Source organism: Macrobrachium rosenbergii, chromosome 21 (assembly GCF_040412425.1).
Source record: "Macrobrachium rosenbergii isolate ZJJX-2024 chromosome 21, ASM4041242v1, whole genome shotgun sequence".
NCBI lineage: Eukaryota > Metazoa > Arthropoda > Malacostraca > Decapoda > Palaemonidae > Macrobrachium > Macrobrachium rosenbergii.
The window spans coordinates 21,845,671-21,867,811 of NC_089761.1; the positions used below are offsets into that span (position 1 = coordinate 21,845,671).

General features: G+C 38.5%; 2 protein-coding genes across 4 annotated transcripts; one reads left to right on the forward strand and one right to left on the reverse strand.

The window, feature by feature from the left end:
- LOC136849796 (calaxin-like) lies at nt 1-6,140 on the reverse strand. Its single transcript, XM_067123219.1, has 6 exons — nt 5,945-6,140; nt 4,720-4,795; nt 3,101-3,264; nt 2,331-2,462; nt 1,402-1,526; nt 1-887 (listed from the first exon to the last, which is right to left on the reverse strand). Exons 1-6 carry the CDS (start codon nt 6,009-6,011, stop codon nt 828-830), a joined length of 624 nt encoding a protein of 207 aa, XP_066979320.1. The 5' UTR covers nt 6,012-6,140; the 3' UTR covers nt 1-827.
- Nucleotides 6,141-10,024: 3,884 nt separating this feature from the next.
- LOC136849795 (luciferin 4-monooxygenase-like) lies at nt 10,025-21,403 on the forward strand. Of its 3 annotated transcripts, none has more exons than XM_067123216.1 (11): nt 10,025-10,157; nt 13,800-13,958; nt 14,645-14,852; nt 15,304-15,506; nt 15,942-16,063; nt 16,384-16,567; nt 17,183-17,329; nt 18,858-18,983; nt 19,121-19,348; nt 20,638-20,803; nt 20,960-21,403. In XM_067123216.1, exons 1-11 carry the CDS (start codon nt 10,041-10,043, stop codon nt 21,094-21,096), a joined length of 1,797 nt encoding a protein of 598 aa, XP_066979317.1. In that variant the 5' UTR covers nt 10,025-10,040; the 3' UTR covers nt 21,097-21,403. The 3 variants fall into 3 exon arrangements, with proteins under 3 accessions (XP_066979317.1, XP_066979319.1, XP_066979318.1); XM_067123218.1 differs by having other exon boundaries at nt 10,048-10,161; XM_067123217.1 differs by lacking the exon at nt 10,025-10,157 and adding an exon at nt 11,231-11,345.
- The last annotated feature ends 738 nt before the right edge of the window (nt 21,404-22,141 follow it).

The following is a 22,141-nucleotide window of genomic DNA, read 5'->3' on the forward strand; positions in this document are numbered from 1 at the left end:
TGCTTCATCTGAAATACAATGTTTTCTGGAAGAATTATACTATATGTCCATTAAATGCTGTTGAAATGATAGCCTGGAGTCGTAACTAGCATCAAGTGCCATTTAATGTTGAAAATCACCAAAGTGCAAATTATGCAAAGAAAGTCATGGAGTAAGTCTATGGTGGGGGACTGGTTAATCAATAAAGGCTTGGCTTTGCTAGATATGGTCCACTAGCTTCATAACTTACTGTCATGTTCCATATATTTCAATAGTACCAACTTCATTTAACATTTGTTATCAGGGAGAAATTAGACAAGAATGGCATCGTCTACATACTGAAGAATTTTATTTTCTAAAGAATTTCTGTGAAACGTTAACCCTTGTCATCAGTGAGTCATGCCACTATATTTCTGTTTTATAACTGTGTTATTCGGTCTCATGCTTGTTCATTTGACGGCTCTGTTTGTGATGCGAATGCAAAGTTCTGATTCGAACTTGATTCCTAAAGGATTTAATTTCAAGCAGTTTACAATTTTCAGTTGAAGATAAGACAGATTTATAACCCGAGACGTCAAAAACATGCACTCGTATATGATTTTCCAAATTTTTGACACTCCTTGCAGGCAAACACCTCCGGAAAATTTATTCACTATGATGATGGAACTTGGAAACGTCGCATCTTCCAAGATATCTCAGGCGTTGATAACTTTACGCATACCACTCGTCTAACAAACCAATGTAAGATCTCTGGTCACTCTTAACACCAAAAGGAAGCCAGGGGAAGTCTGGTGAATCAGGCTACCACCAAAAGGAAGCCAGGGGAAGTCTGGTGAATCAGGCTACCCCTACATCTGCGATCGAATTCCATACTTCTCCATGAAGGTGTTCAAAAATGCTTCCCTCTCCTGAAAAGGAGATAAAAGCGAAGTACATAATGAGGTTCGAAAATTTTTAAAACAATATTTTTTGCCTGATCTCGTGGCAGTTACATCTCTGGAGAAGCAAGGGTGGGCCAAACAAGGCCAGGGTTGGTTGGTAGCCTATTACGTAGCATTTAGATGGAAACTATTTTGCAATTCTATCATCCCTCATATTCTCACACCCTTATAGTCGTACAATAGTGTTCGCCTTTCGCGAGGTCAATATTTTGTCTCTATGAATACTAAGCTCTATTTTCCAAACAGGCCTACTATAGTTTTACAAAAATATAGTCAGCTCTATTGGAGGAGCTAAGGTTTCAAGCGTTTCCTGTCCTTCCAGGAAAGTAAATACTGTCTGAAGTAGGCCTACTTAAAACATCGGAATATAACCCAGACAGGTTGATCCCAGTCTTTGGTTGTCAGACGAAAATAGTTCCATTACTGTATTACAAATTAAACATTCAACTTTAACCCGATAAAATTCGATTTACACTCTTACCTGGTTGTCGGGCAGGACAGGACCAAACACTTCTAAAAGCAAAGGTTCTGCAGCCACGGCAGTTGCGTAGTCTGTGAAATTGACACGGCCGTCGTGATCTATGTCGAGTTTTCTGCACACCATCTCTGTTGGAGGGAAACATACCAACTAAAAAATATATATCAACACGGGAAAAAGGAAATAGTAGGAAAACAGATACTGTGATATGCCAAAAGCGGAGAGGAAAATTTTGCGGAAAAGTACGGAAATCTAAAGAAATAGTAAATTGTGGATATCAGTGTCAAAAGTCCTTTTCCACTAAAAAATACAGTGATATGAAATTTTTGCATTTTTTTTTATATTTTGTAAATTGTGTGATTTTTGTAAGGAGTTATGCAAAACATAGAAGGAAATAACTGGCTTACCAACCATTTTAAAGTACTTTTTAAGTACAATGCATGTTCTGTTATTTATACATTGTGTTATTTCAATAAATTTGATATTTTCAGTCTTGTTTGCCACTTATGCCCTCCATTCACTCTATTTGTTTTAATAAAACTACCTTTCCAAAAGTTTATATATCAAAGATATTCTCTTAATATCTTTGATATTAAGCCACCAAATAACTTTGGTGTAAACCATTAATTTTTGAATCGATGAATCATCTCTTGTGCAAAATATGTTCGATGTTTTACTTCATAAAAAACAACAAAACACACATTTCAATACACTGAGTAACGTACACGTGAATACAAATGTTACGGATAGAAAACTCATGTAAAAGAAGACGTTGGCGCCATGATAACATTATTTAACGTTATATCAGAAAACTGAAACTATAAATACTTTAAGCTTATGGAATTATCTCATCATCGTGTTCCGTGCTAAGTACAATAACCACACCCGTAGGCCCTGCGGATAATCAAAATCCTGTAAACACAGTCACCTACCAACCATATCTTTGACTACTTCGTCCAGCTCTTCTCCTGGGGGAAGGTTGACGACAGCCGTTTTCAGCAGGTGGAACATCTCGTCGCGAGACACGAAGCCATCGCCGTTGTGGTCATACACGCTGAAGCAGTCTGAAACAATTTCAGGTGCATTTACACCCATATTCTTCTTGGGATGAGGCTGTGAAATCTAAGACTTTACTGCCATGGTTGCTGTCCATAAGAGTAGGCTAACTTTCCGGGTAAGCAATCAACTGCATATAGGCCCAAAAAGGTACGGACTTTTCAATAGATTAAGCCCATCCACCCGTCCGCACCCAAGAATCCAATCAAGTCCCCTCACGTGTTAGGTGGAACTGCTACCGATCACACCACAAGGCTACCCAAGTGTGTTTGTGTATGTGTGCACCCGTGATAGTATCATTTATTATGTATGAGTTTGGATATCGTGACAGATACCAAAGATAAAATTTTTCTCGAGATGGAAGGAAAAAACTAAAACAAATATCAAAATTCAGACACATTAAACACAAAGCTAAATACAGATAGTTATTCTTTTTGCGTATTTTAAGAACTATCCAATAAAACAGTCTTTTATGACATCACTGATCTCGGGATACCTTACAACTTAACAACAAATATACCTGTAGTATTGTCATTTGAGTAAATGCCATAAATTCAGAAAACTAAGGAAAGTAACTCAAACATTACTTGCTATTCTTGGGCCAACATGATCATGCAAAGTTTGCACACACAATCCCTTTACTAACAGTCGATCTTCTCCTCCAGCGTCCCCCTCAGGAAGACGGACATCCCAACGACAAACTCTTCGGGACCGACGGCCCCGTCCTGGTCCATATCGAACACCTGATACATGCACTCCATCAGGCTTTCGTCGGTCATGCCGAAGATGCCGTGCATTATGTCGCGGAAACTGACGAAGAAGAACAAGATAACAGTCACGGCGATGTGAATAACCAGGGTCTTGTCTTTTTTTTCTTCTCTCTCTCTATGCCTTTCTTGTAAAATTAAGTACTCAGCTCATGTAGGCCACATAAGTTTACTGAATAAAGAGTGCCCATTTTCGTGTCAAAGAGTGACAAAATTATTACAAGCCCTTTTCTAACACTAATTATTTACTTATGATACTATTCAGTTTAGTGAATGGAAATAAGCAAAACAGGAGAATATTTTCCATACGATACATGAAATGACTTTACAAAGCATCAGAGACCACTGGAATGCATCTGTTGATGCTTAATGCCACCGTTATTATTTTGTTGTTGTTCGTACATTTCAAGCTTGATTAAGAAGTCAGACCACCAAACAAAAACAAAAAAATCAACAGAAAATAACCGCTGGTGACCCAGATCTGCAAATCTCATGGAACGATTCTCTGAAGATATCATGCTGATCTATATGATTTGTACATCAGGAGCATTCAGGTTCTTAACCACACGTGTAAGGTCAAATCAGTTTAACTCATAGCCTCATGAAAAGTGAGTACCAATTCTAAGAGAAACCACTGTGATATACACTTTATATCAAGTCAGTCACTGATGTTTATTGCCATAGTAGTTTCACTCCACAAAGAGATTTCTCGGGTCCCGTTATGACCAGCTACGGTACGTAAATGAAATAGCTGACATAGCATGTCTTGGACTCGCGACTATTTCGTAATGCATTCCTAGACTTCCCCCAGCTTGAAAGTTGATTCCTTTCAGATACAAAGTTACCGTTGACCTTTTTTTTTTTCGGGAATCGTTGTCTGTTGTGTCTAGCAGAAAATGCATAAAAACGGCCCATTAATGACTCAAAAAATACAATTTTGACTAGTATTCACTAACATTAGCTATATACGTCGGTAATTTTGTTTTTATGACAACGTCTGTTATACAAACATAAATGCTACGACTGCTGTTATTATTGAAAGTGATTTTTTATTTATTAATGTATTTTATGCTGTCTCCACCGTATCTACATTCCGTATATGATACATTCCGTATATGAACTGAGATAATATTATTATTATTATTATTATTATTATTATTATTATTATTATTATTAAAAAATACTCATATTAGAATAAGTCTCAAAATAGAGAGACAAGTCCACTCTATTCATCTGTTTCTCCATTATTATTATTATTATTATTATTATTATTATTATTATTATTATTATTATTATTAAAAAATACTCAGTAGCATGAGTCTTAAAATGGAGAAAGAAATCCACTCTTATTCATCTGTTTCTTCATTATTATTATTATTATTATTATTATTATTATTATTATTATTATTATTATCAGTTACTACTTTGTACTGTTTCTGGTTTCTGTACATGTATACGACACTAAGATGAAATAAAGTGTTGTCATTATTAAACTCACCGATTTCCATCCATCCTGGGAGAGTTTCCAGTGGAGTCATGAAGCGCAAGAAGAGCATCTACTTCCTCGCAGGTGACTGAAATAATAATAATAATAATAATAATCACACACATAATAATAATAATAATAATAATAATAATAATAATAATAATAATAATAATAATAATAATAAAGGTGTATGAATGCAGTCCACAATTGCCTTATTTCCGCGAAAGATCTGTAAATTTTGCGATATATCTTGACACCAAAATTCTTGTGAATTACGTTCCTATTCTGAATGGCGATGATGATAATAATAGTAGCAATAGTAGTAGTTGTAGTAGTAGTAGCAGCAGCAGCACAGGAAGAGATAAAATGCAAGCCAAGCTACTGCCACTGCCATAATTTTTTCTGGACAATAATTTTTTATGGTTGAGGAAGGGAAAAGAATGTGTACATTAAGTTTGCTCTTATTCGGTTTGTTTTTATGACTTTTGAATGTGTCCCTTCCTGGAAGGCTGAAACTGAGCTGTTACAAGTTGTCAGTGAAGTGTTTCAAAGACGAAGGTTTTCATAACTTAGGATTAAATCAAACATTACGTAGCAAAATAGCATTCACAATAATTTTACCGATTTGCAGTTACGTCTGAGGTACATGTTTCATATAGTCAACTATTTTACAAAATTTCGAGCTTATGGCTATTACTGAATTGAATACAGAATTTAGGACAAAAACCAAGCACTGGGGGACCTATGAGGTCATTCAGCGCTGAAACGGAAATTGACAGTAAAAGGTTTGAAAGGTGTAACAGGAGGAAAACCTCGCAGTTGCACCATGACTCAATTGTTAGGAGTGGAGAGGGTAGAAAGATAGATGGAAGAAAGAGAATATGAAAGGAGGTACAGGAAAAGGAACAAAAGGGGTTGCAGCTAGGGGCCGAAGGCACGCTGCAAAGAACCTTAAGTAATGCCTACAGTACACCGCTTGAGGCGCACTGACGGCACTATCCCCCTACGGAATGGTTATTATTGACCACGGATGCATTCTGCTTCATAATTTAACTATTTCTGAGTATTTTTTTTTCTATAACGAACCCTCATGCCTAAGGCATAATCTGCATTTGTACAACTATCACAGACCACATACTGAAATTTTACGAATTTTACTGTCCTGCCATGAGGATTATGCCTTGAAATATATATCCGGTATATAAAATGTACTCTATGAACAAAGGAATGCACTTACAATGAGTATTTTTAGCGATCTTCTCTGCTTGCTTTGAATAACCCTTGTACGTTGCGTTTTTAGACATCCTGAATGTTTTGAAGCCAAAGTTGTTTACACGGTTTCCATGGCAACGGGAATGGTAGCAGACAGCTCTTGGTTACGTTCTGTTCGTAATACGTAACCCTGCATATAATTTTAGATATCCATTCTACTTCCTTTGATGATGCTCAAGTCCTCTTTTATCAATCAATAAATTAAATTAATCAATTAAAAAAAAAATTCAGTGTAATTCTTGCTATCAGTAGTGCTATAGCTTCTAGACTGTTTGACTTGGAGTAAATACTCTTTGTTGGTGTTATAAAACCCGTTCAGTATTTCCCGGTTGCATCTTGTACCGTCTCTATCTGCAATATTTGCATACAGCTATGAGCTGAAAAAAAATATATAGAGAAATTTTGACATTTAAGAACACCGATATGGCGCTGTTTACTATGCAGCATCTTAAAAACGAATAGAAATTATTTAAGCTAGAAATACCGAAAAAAGATGCATTTTGCTGAAATACAAGCTTTCAATAATAATAATAATAATAATAATAATAATGATAATAATAATAATAATACTGTCAGAAATACTGTAAAAATCTTTCGGCGGCCATTAACTGCAATAAAGATAAGGATGCAGCAACGTCCTCATGACAGAAATTTGAATATTAAAAGAAACGCGGCCTCCAATAGTAGTAGGGAATGTCCACGGGAGCCTACAAGGTCCTGCCATACTCACTTCGAGACCGCCATAAATTTCGAAGTCCGCCTGGACCTCACATCTTGCGGGCGAGCCATTCACGGCCTTAGAGACGGTCCGTAAGGGCAATAATGGCTCGCAGCGACGAGCGAAATTCGACCTAAACGACCGTCCGTAAGGGCGAGAATCGCCCGTCGGGCGGCGCCCCGCGGTGCGGGGCACGCCCACCATTGTCTCTGAACAAAGGAAAGGCGATAAAGCGGAAAGCGTTTACATCTATTAAGGCGCGTTTACAAACGAGCCCTGTCAGCGGCTCGTTTGGAAGGTGAAAAATGACCACGCACCAGGAAGACCCTCCTCCTCCTTCCCCCGGATGCTACGAGGAACGTCTCGGCGAATCTGGGTGCTGGGGTCACCCGGGGAGGGTTGGGGGAGGGGAGGAACGGGGAAGGGAGGGGTTGGAGGCAGAGGGACTGGAATGGGTGACATGGATGTTTCAGAAAATGCTATTCCGTAGCATTTTAACTTTTTTTAAATCGTGCGTTTACACGAGCGGGAACAAGGTTGGGTTTTTTTACTTACAAGAAAACACGCGAATAATAATAATAATAATAAACTGAAGCGATAGTTTAACGTTGTTGAATATAATTCACAATGAGAGACAGTAAAGGTAATGCACCACTTCCTAACAAAGTTAAGTGTACCTTAGTTTTACCCGGCCACTGAGCTGATTAACAGCTCTCCTAGAGAGGGCTGGCCCGAAGGATTACATTTATTTTACGTGGCTAAGAACCAATTGGTTACCTAGCAACGGGACCTACAGCTTATTGTGGAATCCGAACCACATTATAGCGAGAAATGAATTTCTATCACCAGAAATAAATTCCTCTTATTCTTCATTGGTCGGTCAGAGATTCGAACTCGCGGCCAGCAGAGTGCTAGCTGAGAACGGAACCCACTCGGCCAACGAGGAACTTCACTTCCTGACAATAAGCATGATAATACAAACACAACTTTCTGTGCAACAATACGAAACTCAGACACAAAATGAAGCATAAATGAAAGGATACCAAGGAAGTACACGACAGGACGCAGTTATTTACAAAGGAGGCACCCCGAGGTACGGTTAGATAATACGGCAGGCAAAAAAATTACATTAAATACAAAAGCATAGTAATGATAATACAAATACCACAGTAAAGACGGAAAAAAGAAAGCAGTAATGAAAATATACAGTAAGATAGGCCATCTTTTTAATATCATTAGGTAAAAATCTCCATTGCTACATTGCATTGCTATGATGCCATGAGACATTATTATTATTATTATTATTATTATTATTATTATTATTATTATTGTTGTTGTTGTTGTTGTTGTTGTTGTTGTCTTACCCATGGAATTTGTACTGTCTCTAGTATATGTTCATATTCTGTACATGTAAAGACCTGAGCTGAAACAAAATTTATTATTATTATTATTACTATTATTATTATTATTATTATTATTACAAGCCAAGTTAAGAGAGAGAAATACAGGAAGAAAAACCCAAGATAAATAACAAATTAAAATAAAAAAAACAAATAAAAAATAAACCATAAAGTAAGACTTACGCCAGTTTATTAAAAAGAAAATTGCACCAATCTGAACTTCCAAAGCTCCAAGGAGTCAACTATAAGACTAGGAAGGTCACTACACAAATTGATCACAACAGGATTAAAACTTTTACAAAACTGTGTGGCATTGAACCCGACAAAAAAAAAAAAAGTGCGAGGACTTAGAGAGTTAACTACATATTTAGTGCTACGTGATGAATAGTATAGTATGGGAAGATCTGAATGCTAAGTATGATCAGAATTATAAAAAAAAAATCATACAGTCTACACAACGACCTACTTGAACGACGGGGTCGCAGCTAGAGAATTCTTAATCACAGTTGTTGCTAGATTGCAACCCGCATCTTTATATCATAATAGCAATGGCAGTAGTAGTAGTAGTAGTAGTAGTAGTAGTAGTAGTAGTAGTAGTAGTAGTAGTAGTAGTAGTAGTAGTAAACTCAGAACACAAAAGTAGTTCACGAGATGGTATGAGTAATAAAAATAAAGATGAAGCATATAAATAACGTGTACTTGAAAGGGCTGTCATACAAAACAGGACATAAGTTAAGTATACCTTAGTTTTACCAGACCACTGAGCTGATTAACAGCTCTCCTAGAGAGGGCTGGCCCGAAGGATTAGACTTATTTTACGTGGCTAAGAACAATTGGTTACTTAGCAACGAGACCTACAGCTTATTGTGGAATCCGAACCACGTTATAGCGAGAAATGAATTTCTGTCACCAGAAATAAATTCTTCTAATTCTTCATCAGCCGGCCGGAGACTCGAACTCGGGCCTAGCGAGGGCTAGCCCACAACTCTACCCACTCTCCCAACGAGGAACTACAACATAAGCGTGACTAAGCGTGACTAAATCAGTGGACCGCCAGCAAAGCTAAATTCGGCAGATGTTATCATAATAATAATAATAATAATAATAATAATAATAATAATAATAATAATAATAATAATAATAATAATAACGGAAACAAGAAACAGAGAAAGAAGTTACGGAGTGAAAAAGAGCGCCGACGTCTCGCCATCAAAGGCGCTGTCACAAGCACGCTCTCCGGCATTTGTAGCAACTTGATTCATCCTCCGGAGCATGTAACCAATAACTGACTGAATTATTCTCAGAAATTAGCGTCGCAGGTTAATCTAAACTAGAAACATAAATTAAGTTGTTTAGGTTCTCGCTTGCGCATCACACTGTAACGAACTTACGCAGCTCCGATAGCGTACAAATATGAAAAATGACATTTGCTACTTGGTACAAAGGTTGGCGGGAAGACGTTCAAAGGTGCTCGAACAAGTGCTCGTGTGACATTGTCTGAAGATAAAGTTTTTTTTTTTTTTTGCCATCTTCACCGTAACTTCGAAACTTGTTGAACTTCTAACATCACTCCGCTAAAACATCTTTAACATCACTGTTAAAGATGTTTTTGATCAAAGGGCTCGTCTTTGTTGGTTTAGCGGAGTCCAGAGGTCTACACTTGCAACAAGAGCCCTTGCTGGCATAAAGTCGGTCTAGACCAACTAACCATTCAGCGGGTTGTTTCTAGTTCCTAATTCGAGGATCAAACTGAAGAGGTTTTCACATCGTCTAGGCGGTTTTCTTTTGAAGATCTCCGGAACACACGGCTCCGAATTAATCACTTAACCACATCTCACAATGGCCCGCCCTCCATAACAACGTAGGCTATTTTTTTACATCTCTTAACTTTTCTTTCCACTTCAGGTCGGCAGGTCGGCGATATCACATGATAAGTATATTTGATGAGTTGGCGCACTGATCTGCACTTAAGGAGTTTTCTTCGAATGTTCATTTCGTTTTCAGTTGCAGACGTTTGCAACCAGCCCTCAGCTACTACGGAAAAGCACACGCCCACATTTGTAGGTATATTAACACGCGTGTTTTTAGCTATTTTAGGACTGCTTCGTTGAGTACTTTTAGCTATTTTAGGACTGCTTCGTTGAGTATTTTTAGCTATTTTAGGACTGCTTCGTTGAGTACTGTTAGCTATTTTAGGACTACTCCGTTGAGTACTTTTAGCTATTTTAGGACTGCTTCGTTGAGTACTTTTAGCTATTTTAGGACTGTTTCGTTGAGTACTTTTAGCTATTTTAGGACTGATTCGTTGAGTACTTTTAGCTATTTTAGGACTGATTCGTTGAGTGGGGCAGTCACAACAACTAATTATTATAATTATTAGAAAAATATTAAAGTTTCCTAGTCATATAATAGAAAGTTCGAAGCTGAGAACTATACAACTGGGTTCTTGCAATTGCGTGGTCAGATTCCATCTTCAACCAAGCATATGTCTTGGGAAAATCAAACCTTAACGGTGTCTTTCTCGAAAATTGACATTACCTAATTTTTCGAGGACAAGCCATTCAACCGTCTTGAACACTTTGTCGGAATGCTTGCTGGAACCTTGTTTCCATAGTAAAAAAAGAACAGGGGCAGCATTAGAGACAGCATGGGAGCTCAAAATCACCTAAGTAAGGACTGTAAGGAAGATTTAATTGTGTATGATATGTGTTCTACAGATGTCTACAGGAGGGTGCAAGGTAGTGTGTAAAATGAGACTAATATCAATGCATCAAGAATTAGATGAATTCCCACAGAATTAATATTATATAAATTGCCTCCAACGTCTTCAAATTCAAAAGGCTTCTGTGAAATTCCGCCAGTCATTGCTATCCTGTACTTTATCTTCCACAATCTCTACTCTCATCTCCAGCCTCCCTTCTCATAGTTCTACTCACAAAGCCCAGCTACACTGTTTTCCCAAGTAAAAGAGAAACACACAGCCCGTGGGTAAAACAAAATAACTAGAAAATTAGCAAAATCAAAAGTCAGTCAAAGGTCGGAAAGTAAAATATCCGGGAAAGCAGGTACAAGAGAGGATGCCAAGGTCATCTGGTATTATCTTATGATCCGCGTCTATCAGTACAAGGCTGCGTAAGTGTGTAGCCTAGTCACCACGCTCACTAGTCTACCCGCAACAGTGTTTGTGGAATCAAGGTCTAGAATCTAGAGAGTACATTGTGTGGAGTGAGTGAGCGACGAGTATCCAGGTATCTTCTAGTTGGGTTTAGGCAATAACCAGATGACCGTTGCAAATGGGAATCGGAACTGGTATTGTGTCATTTTTCATATGTGCTGAAGAAAGGCATTAAGCATTCATCTACGCTTTAGTTTGTGAAAACGTTCGGTTTTTCAACATCACAGTGACTTGACTGAGAGAGAGAGAGAGAGAGAGAGAGAGAGAGAGAGAGAGAGAGAGAGAGAGAGAGAGAGAGAGAGAGAGAGAGATAATAAAACTAACTGGCAACTGCATAAGGCTGAAGTTCGTTGGTTGCTGTTCAGTCTATAATCTATACGATACCAAATGAGACTTTCTATTATCTATTTTTTTAAAGAAGGCATGAACGACGTTATTTTGAAATTACTTGCGATATCCGGGATATGGCTTAGCTGCAAGTTAGAGCAATCAAAGAAGCGGCAAGAATTATTGGCAAGTGGGTAACATCATTCTCCCAGGCCCAGTGACAAGCGAGCCAACAACTCACATAACCATCAAAGCAGAAAATATTGTTTTGCTTCCACTGTTCAAGGCTGTTTAAAATTTGTGTTCACTGCCCTTTTTTTTTTTTTTTTGTTATAATTCTGTACTTGAAGAGCAGTGCTCAACTGACGTCCATGGTCCTAAATAGCAGATTCATTTATCTATTTATCTATTATTCATTAATTTATGTAGCATATAACTAAGACCTTGGCTCAGACAGCACTCAACGCAGTGATACGTATGTGAACTTATTTATAGTTCAGAATAATACTTGCTCATCACGGTTATCTGATAACAAGCCTTTTAATATTTTCAGCAATAGTTACCGAATTACGTGATAATTTAGGAAAAAGTTAGAAGACTGAGCTTCGAATCTTTAACACCAGCCATGCCTACACACACAACAGGAACAAGACTCACTACCAAAAACTCCATAATGCTGATTTAAAGAATCGAGATTGCATAACACGACTGACGAAGATAAAAATGTATTAGTAAAAGACAAAGATTAAAAAGATGTCTAACTGAAACCGAATGTAAACCATCTTTGTTTTTATGTCTCTTTTAGTCGATTATGTTTATTTTGTTGCACCGGGCACATTTATTATCTGGTTGAATGTTTTACGCTTTCAGCTTATGCAGGGACTAATAAACTATATACGACGACATCCCAAATCAAGCCACAGTCGTCAAATTAAATTAAACAGGGGCACATTGTATCATTCAAGGTTGATATATTGACTTTAGCATCATCAACACAACCATCTGTTCTTAGATCTTGACTTCACTCGACAACAAGACGCCCAATTGGATCCCAAGCACGAAACCATAGCATTATATATATATATATATATATATATATATATATATATATATATATATATATATATATATATATATATATATACATATACACATACGTATGTGTGTAAGAGAAGACTTCCTATCAGTACTTTCTCACTCTAATATTATCTTTCAAGTGCAATGAAGTATTATACCTCTCGAGAAGACGGTACTCACCATTGACGGTATTACTTACACAAGCACAAACAGAACCGCATGATTCGATGATGTATAAAAAAAGTCCTTTGTAGTTATAAGATCACTTTTTTAGTTGAAAAAAAAAAAAAAAAAAAAAAAAAAAAACTATTGTGACGGCTTTGTCTGCCCGTCCGCACTTTTTCTGTTCGCCCTCGGATCTTTAAAGCTACTGAGACTAAAGGGCTATCAAACATACAAAATTGCAGCCCTCTAGTCTCAGTAGTTTTTATTTTATGTAAGGTTAAAGTTTGCCATAATCGTGCTTCTGGCAACGGTACAGGATAGGTAACCACCGAGCCGTGGTTAAAGTTTCATAGGCCACGGCTCATACAGCATTAAACCGAGACTGCCGAAAGATAGATATATTTTCGGTGGCCTTGATTATACGCTGTAGCGGCCGTACAGAAAATTCGATTGCGCCGAAAAAACTTCGGCGCAATTTTTACTTATTGAATATTGTGATTATGTCACACTATTATTGTGATTATAAGTCATTAGGTTAAAAGACCCATGGATATGCCGAAACACTTTTATGTTTCGGAAACATTCCAACGCAGACACATATATACTACAGTATATATACTGTCTCAGAGTAAGCGTATCGTGACTGATATTAAATTTAGCAAACTCCCTTCCTATCATAAGGTTCACCCGTAAAGACTAACTTCTGTCGCCATCTTCAATGTTCAATTTCGTGTTTTTATTAATCCTTGGCTCCATTTAATTTGTATCTGCTCTAGTACAGGTAACTTTTTAGACCTTTATACTGTATTCTGCCTTCCTTGGAACTGCTTACTGTTTGAGTTTAAGAATCCAGGTTGAAATTAATTCAAAAGTACAGACACAGAAGCGTGTGTCATTTCCATTTGCAGGTGAATGTTTTCAACTCGCTCATTTTCTTCTTCTTTTGACATTTCCACAGCCACGAGAAGAGGTCACAGCGGACAAGATGGCGAAAGGAAAAAATGGCCGCATCGTCAAATGGAAAGGCGAGGATCCCTTTCCGGAAATCCCGAACGCCAACTACGCCTCCTTCCTGTTGACTGTGATGTCCAGACACGAGGAAAATGACGCTGCTCTGGTTAGTGTGGATAAAGTTTGCTGCCTTGGTGTATTTTAGTGTATCATTGGCTTGAATAAGTTGCTGGGTCTTTCAGAAGATTCCTTAGTGGCAGGTGTGGCTGTCATTTTCTAAAAGGTTAAACCTCACTCTTTTTCCCTGTCACCGATCTGATATCCTATTTTCATGCTCTTATTTCTCTGAGCTGGACTACTTATGGGCATTAGACTCACCGCAACATTTGCTCTAGCGTTTAAGAAATAAAAGTAACATTCACAGTATAACTAGTTCAAGTTGCACAACACTTATCTTCACAAGAACGCGGTCTGTATGAACTGTCATTATGGCCGGATAGGGAACTGTCCAACAACCTGCATTTCCAACAAAAATTTTGTACAACCCTGATTCGCTAAATCTTTTGATTCAGCAAAAATCTTTGCGTCTACTGCTTAACAGTGCCTTGTCTCGCTGAATGAAATGACCTCTTTAGTTCACATTTATACTGTATTAACAAGGACAATTAACCATTCTTCGCGTCTACTGCATAACAGTGCTCTTTCCCGCTAAATGAAACGCCCATTAAAGTTCATATTTATTAACTAATAACTAATATTCCTGCACTGATAGTTTTGCTCATTTTTTGCCATATAGCTTTACAATTCTTAATCAGTTACTTCCTATACTGACGAAGCTTTGCGTCTCGCCAGGTAGATGGACAAACAGGTAAGGCCTACACTTACGGCGATGTCCGACGCAACATACCCAAGATACGAAACGGTTTGGCTGCCGCTGGAGTGCGCCCGGGAGACAAAGTCTTTTTGGGATGCAGGAATCACATCGACATGCCCGTGGCCCTGTTATCCATTATCCTCGCTGAGGCCACTTGTGTTCTTGTCAATCCAGCTTCGACTAAAGGTGAGCATCGATGAATGTTGTTTCACAATGTGCCTCTGTCTGGTCGTTTACAGGTTACTGTAACCCATAGTTGCTTCTGCTTTGCTTCCTACAAACACTTTGTGATAGTCGAGGTGGGTTTTTTTAACTTAGAATTAAAGGTTCCCACTTTTCACTAGGAAAAAATATAGAAAACTCCAACTCATTGATTATGACGGGTCATAACTATTATTAGTAAGGTTATAATTTCTGCCGCCATCTTGAGTGTCCAATTCGATTTTTTTATCTAATTTGTATCTGTCCTAAGATTCTGTGCTGAAACGGGGTCTGTTGTTATTAATCAACATAACAGATCACGTGGACCCTTACATGCACAATGTCTTTCGTCTTTACTGTATCTGCATTTTGAAATGAGGCCAAAAGTACAGGCACAGACAGACACTCATATATGTTACAATTCTTACCTTTGCAGAGGAGCTGAAGCACATCATCGGCCTAAGTGAGTCTCGCTGGGTCATAGCGCAGGACGAGAAGGTGGCACAGAAGGTGGAGGAAGCTTTCAAGGAACTGTCACCCAACGCTCTTCAGCAGCTCTGGGTAATGGATCAAACTACCCCAGCCAGACCCTCCCTCAGTGACCTCATTTCCTCCACGGCACCTGAGCTTCAAAATAAGGTTGGGCGATTTTAGTTTACTAGATCAATTTTTATACCTTAGACAACTTATCACGATATTGCTAGTAAAAGTAAGCCAAAGTTTTTTTTCATTTTATTTTATTGCAAAATACGCAGACCATTTTGAGATATTACACTGATTCCGATTTAAAAATCTTTATCGTTAAAGATTTAAAGGAATAACTCTTTCAGCCAAGAATAATCTGAAAGTTTAGATTAGATGCGAACTAAACGCATTGTTTATTCTTAGAGAGCAGTTTAGCAGTTGCAGGAAGTCTCTGACTTACGCTGAGTGAAAAAACTAAATTGCCAAATTACACTTCCGACAGAACTATCATACGTGCCTGTGACTGCCTGCAGTAGCTCAGTCTCTCTGCACATGTGCATGCACATAAACATTTGCTTTGGCCACGGTCAGTGAGAACTGTCATTTCAGAGTGATGTCTTTGACGCTGCCACAACTGTTGCACTGATGCCCCTCTCATCTGGCACCACGGGCCTTCCGAAAGGCGTTATGCTCTCTCACCGTAACTTGATAGCTACGCAGATTCAAAGGGCGTAAGTAAATTCGCGCCTCAGTTGTAGTCAACGGACCGGCCTTGAGTCAGCGCCCACTCTTGCTCGTAGTACTAACGGCCATTAGCAAGTTTGAGCAAACAAGCGTAAACAATTATTAAAAAGGTGTGAATTATCTAATGGTCTTTGATGTAAACAGCATATAGAACAACTGTTTACATCCAAAGGGAATTAAATATGCGAGCAATTTTATCCCAACGATTCTAAAAAATGTCAGTATAATATGATGCACATATTCTGAGACAAGGAGAGAGGAATCTGCTAAATTTGGCTATTTCAACCTTGGCTTCTCTTCATCACAGGATTGCAGCAAGTCTCTCTCCACTACGCGGCATCAACGTCTATAAATCAGCTTTAATCATCATCCCAATGTATCACATGATGGGTTTTAACATGGTGATGAACGCGTTATTCAGCGGAGGGAAAGCGGTCATCATCCCAAGGTTTACTCCCAAGGAATATTTCAGCGCCATCGAAAAGCATAAGGTCAGGTAGAGTGCTGTTTATGAATATAATAATAAAATATTTAAATTGAAATCAAATGAGAGAGACAGCAACCTGACCTTCAAGAGCAAATTTGTATATCGTGTCACTCTTGATACGATATACAAAAATTTGTGTGGATTCTTAATTACCTCTGTGTTTTGAACTCCAGTCATCAGAAAAGTTAAAGCTTATTCAAAATCAACACTGTTCCATCTTTTGTATCAACGCAAACATTTTTACCACTACTCATCCACACATTTTTCACCAAATGCATTTCTCTTTCCTTTTGTGTTTTCAATTTCCGTTTAATAAGCATCTAATTGTAGCACTTTTTAATATTTCAGAATTTAGTTTATCCAGTCCTTGACTATAACTTGACATAAATGCAGTATGTCATTATTATTATTATTATTATTATTATTATTATTATTATTATTATTATTATTATTATTATTATTATTATTATTATTCGGTAGATGAAACCTACTCATATGGAACAAGCCCATAGGAGCCATTAACTTGAAATTCAGCTTCCAAAGAATATGGAAGAAGTAGGAGGAATGAATTAAAAAGGAAGGAAAAAATCTGATTTCACAAGAATAATAATTTCCACAGGTAACCTTCTCCCCCGTCGTCCCATACGTCTTGCGGTATCTAGAAACCTCGCCCACCTTGAAGAACTACGACCTCTCGTCGCTCATCATATTCGCAACGGGTTCAGAACCTATATCAGCAAGTACACTGACAAACGTAGCTAAGAAGGTGAGAGACAGAGAGCTATTACTTCAATTCCAACCTGTTATGAATTTTTAATAATTTTTGATCACCTCTTTCCTTTGATTTCGAGCTGCCTGCGTAGTCCTATAAATGTGTTAAAGAAGGTCATCCTGTACTGCGATATCTTGAAATTTCGATGGGTTCCAAACCTGTATCAGGAGGAAAACTGGAAAATATGATTTGAGTCACTCTCTCCTGTGTCTTTAAGTTTCATGAAACATCGCACATCTCGAAAAACTGTGACCTTCCGTCGCTCATCACGTGTTTGGCAGCTTCCAGGGTATTTATCAAAAAGAACAATGAACAACTTAACTCAAATGATAAGGGATAGACGGAGAAACTATGATGAAGCTCGAACCTGCGTCATCGAAACTTGGGAAAACACAATTAGTCAGGAGAAACAGAATTCACTTCTGTATCTGCAATTCACTGGTGAAAACTACTAACGAGAAACGACTGGTTTCAATTAAGATGACTTGTGCGCGCATGGGCCCTGGCTCTAAGTTAACTCAGAACTGGAGTAAGGTGTGAAAGGGGTTAGGACTGGTGTGGACTTCTAGACTCTGCACAACCAACAGAGACGAAGTTGTACAAGAAAACAAGTCGGGTTGTTCTAAAATTCCTGAGTGTAAGGTCTCATTCCCGAGGTCCTAGCTCGGTAGATTTGTAGTTAATAGAACGCTGAACTCTGTATAGAAAGTGGTAACGTCAGGTTCTTATTTCCTAAGGAATGAGATCCAGGAATTTGTCCAGTTTGCCTTTAAGTACTTGCAGTGGTTGATGCACACCAAGAGAGACGGTTCTGCTGTAAGAGATTTTTTTTCTTTCTTTTGTTCTCTACCTCTTTATTTCCGGCTGTGATCGTTACAGTTGGCTGACCAACAGTCACACAATTCAATTCTAGGTCAGCGGAAGCACAGGGTTGTGACCTTGGTACCTCCCATTAGTAGAGGGAGAGAATGACAGTCTGCTGTTGCCCTGTGAAATAAGGCGATGTATTGATGCCCAGCCATATCACTTGAAGAATCCTTGAAATTTATTGCTAATATTTCATTAGTTACTCACTGCAGAGTTGCTAATAATTGCAGTCTCTGCCATTAGTATTATAATCATAAGCCAAGCTACAACCCTAGCTGGAAGAGGAGTGTTGCTAGTCCAAGGGCTACAATCAAAGAAACCCAGTACACATATGCAATCCGTTAAGAATAATCAATGAAGGAAATAAGATAACGTTGGTTTTCTTATATAACTTGTATCGACCGTTGTGGAAATAGTTCGATACTTATGGGTTATATTTAGAAGTCAAATATGTTCCAACTCCTGTTGATCCTCGATTTTTAAAGTGTATCAACATGTACTCTTAAAATTACTCGGGCATCTTCACAGGTATCTCATAATACCCATATCTGCCAGTACATAGTAATGAGACGTACGCCCCTTGAAGTTCCACAAACAAACATGGCCCAGTTCTAGCACATATTAACCCAGAATCTGATCCATGTTTCACCTGCAGAGCGGACGCATGGCTTTGCAAGGCTGGGGAATGAGTGAAACTAGTGGCATAGGCACGGGTACTTCCTCCGAGACGTATAACAAAGAAAGCTGCGTCGGAAAGTTTCTGCCGTTCTTCCAAGCAAAGGTAAGAATATTTTGTGCCTGACACGACAAACTCTTTGTTCTTCAAGTAAAGAGTCCAGTGGTATATCTCATAGAGTTTAATGCTTCCTCAGTAGTTATAAGGTAAATGTTTGATGACAGAATCGTGTTCTATTTAAGGTTATTGATCTTGAAACTGGGGAAATGTTGGGAGAAGGACAGGAAGGAGAGTTATGCGTAAGAGGATCTTCGATCATGTTAGGTTACGCCAATAACCCCAAGGCCACAGCCGAGACCATCGACCCCGAAGGGTGGCTCCACACGGGTGACCTTGTGTACTTCGACGAAGAGGACAACTTTTATGTCACGGGGAGGATCAAGGACCTTATCAAGGTCAAAGGATATCAGGTAAGGTATCACCAGCAGTGCAGAGCCCTCTGATTTTAGTTCTCTTAAAGAAACGTTAAGTGAGATACCTATTAAAATATAAGGATTACGGCTGCACTTTACTCAACAAATTCTTTTCCGTTAAACATAATTCCACTATAACAAATTACTATATAATTCTTTGATAGGCTAATACTACGGCCCATTACTTTTGCAAATTAGATTGGAAGGTTATGTTTTAATCGTGTATGTGTATAAGCTAGGAGAGTATCTTAAGAACGGATGAACTGAATTTGATGAAACTAGAACGACAAACTCATAAGATAACTATCTCCATATGATTAACTTTTTGGCAAAATCGGTCTAGAGTTGACGATTTGTTCCAATGGCAACTGTCTCTGCTCAGAACGGATTTCTCCCAAAATTTAATCAATTTGGTCATATCACCTCATGAATATCTCTGCGAAGTTTCATCAAATTACGTTTACCTGCTCTTACGAAATCATGGACACATACGTTCATACAATACTGACTTTGGGATGCTTAAACTGACTTTCGGATGCTTAAATTGATTATACCCGGCTAGATATACGCTTTTGATAGCTGTAAATTTTCAAGGTTCATAACAAAGAACTGTTAATTTTTTTGCATTGTGCGCATAGTTCCCTGACAAATGTATCAATCAGGGAGGAATAAATTTGAATTTGCAAGAAAAAAAACATTTAATGCTTTAGTAAATGGAAAGCCAGCTTCTGAGGAACAGATCCCGATGAGCAGCGAAAGAAGCGTCTTAGTATTATTCATTAACAAATAATTTATTATTCCTCTCCAATCAGGGCAAGGCAGAGGTAGTTTTTTTTATTCAGCGACCTTGGAGGGAGAGACCACAGACCACAAATACCCTTCTTCATAAATACCTTCCTAAACCGTAATTCTAAACAACAAATGTGAATTATGGCTCTGGTGTGCCAGTGAAGGGTCCTAAAGTCTCAGCCGGAAAATTTCATATGTATCTGTTGCTCTCCAAACTTTGCGAAGAGAACAGAGAAAACAGCACTCTCAAATAAAAAAAGAAGAAGAATATTCCCAAATACAGTTAGTTAAGTCACTCAGAGGGTTAAAGTACACATTCCAAAGCAGAGTTTGTACTTCCACGCCACACTGTTTCCATAAGACAATGAGATGAAAATGAACAAAGATCTTACCTTAAGGCTATGTGCAATCGTTGCTAAGGTATTAAACAGCGCAGAGAATTCAGAGGCGAAAGCTATAGGATGGGAAGCTCAGACTGGTAATTTCTGCCGTTCCAGGTGGCTCCTGCAGAGCTGGAGAGCATCATCAAGAAAATGGAAGGCGTGCGAGATGTAGCCGTGGCGGGGATCCCCGACGAGCGCTTAGGCGAAGTACCAAGGGCCTGGGTTGTACCAAGGACTGACGTTGTCCTAGATACGAAGGCTATTATTGAGAACGTTGCAGGTACTAACGAATGAGATTTTATACATCCACTTTTTTCACTGTAGACCACATCCAGTTTTGATTCGCTGTATATTTTGTTATTTAGTTTCACAAAATGTTCATCTTCTACATGATTCACGGTAACGATGATTTAAAGGGCCCCATTTCTTCACCCAGCCCAAGTGATGCCCTACAAGCAACTCGCCGGAGGAGTCGAGGTCGTCCATTCCATCCCGAGGAACCACATTGGCAAGGTGCTCCGGAGGCAGCTACGAAAACCTTACGAGGATAAACCCAAAAAGTCTAAGCTGTGAATCGGTTACGAAGGAGGAATGTCCGTTACCGTTTTGAATAACATTTTGCAACAACGGCACTTATTTGTGAAATGAACGTACTCAACCTACAGAGTGGTTTCCCGTAATAATAGCAAATACAGTAGTAATCAAGACGATAACATATGAATAGCATACTGCCTTCATATCCTGTATAAATATAGCGAACAACGATCGTTTGCCCAACTACAATTTTCCTTTTCTTACCAGTTAATGAACTACTGTATACGTATTTCCATAAAATAACCACAAGTCAAGTCGGGTCAAGTAATAAATTTATGAAAATGAATATGACCTTTATTCACTTCAACAACTTAACCCATATGACAAATAAAAAAATTAAATCCTGTGGCTACGACAAAATGAGAGTAAATGATGGCATAATTAGCAAGAATTCTGCCTTTTGGAACTTGGCAGATTGAAAATTACTTTGTGCAAACCTTCAGTGCAAGACCGAAATATCTTGAATGGCAAAAACTGAGTTTTACAAAAGGGACAAACGTTTTAGACCAAAATACAGAATGAGGATCCTTCAACTAAAGAAACTACTTCGTGTGCTCAAGTTGCATGTCTGTAAACCTACGTTAGTACTTATGTCACCAAATCAGTAAATAAATAAGATCCCAATATTTCTGAGTTCTTCACGTTAGGGATTGAAGTAGCCAAACTCACATTACTTATTGTAACGTGCGATTAAAATAAAAAGCGAGAAAAGACGGCCCTGAATCTCGAGTGAAAAAACGCTCGAACGAAGAGAGAGAGAGAGAGAGAGAGAGAGAGAGAGAGAGAGAGAGATGGTCTCGAGTGAAGTCCCACGTCCAAGTTGGTGCTTCCAGAGAGGGGAGTATCCCAATCCCTCTGTTCTGCATCATCCCCCCTTCTGCGGTGCCTTTCTTCCTCTCCTGAAGCCGTTGTGATCCAGTGAGGGGAGCAGTACTTTACTTCTGCACCTCTGCCACGCTGATAATCCACCCTGAAGCTGAGGTGCGACAATGCTTTTAATTTTTCACTTTCTTTAGGTGGGGCC

Bases quoted from the DNA above. Each gene is read 5' to 3' on its own strand.
- LOC136849796 (XM_067123219.1), bottom strand. From the start codon at position 6,011: ATGTCTAAAAACGCAACGTACAAGGGTTATTCAAAGCAAGCAGAGAAG. The intron at 2,463-3,100 runs GTTAGTAAAGGG...AAATTGTTTCAG, and splicing joins GCTGGAGGAGAAGATCGACT to ACTGCTTCAGCGTGTATGAC. The intron at 888-1,401 runs GTAAGAGTGTAA...TCTCCTTTTCAG, and splicing joins CTGTCCTGCCCGACAACCAG to GAGAGGGAAGCATTTTTGAA.
- LOC136849795 (XM_067123216.1), top strand. From the start codon at position 10,041: ATGAGTTGGCGCACTGATCTGCACTTAAGGAGTTTTCTTCGAATGTTC. The intron at 10,158-13,799 runs GTAGGTATATTA...ACATTTCCACAG, and splicing joins AAAAGCACACGCCCACATTT to CCACGAGAAGAGGTCACAGC. The intron at 19,349-20,637 runs GTAAGGTATCAC...CTGCCGTTCCAG, and splicing joins TCAAGGTCAAAGGATATCAG to GTGGCTCCTGCAGAGCTGGA.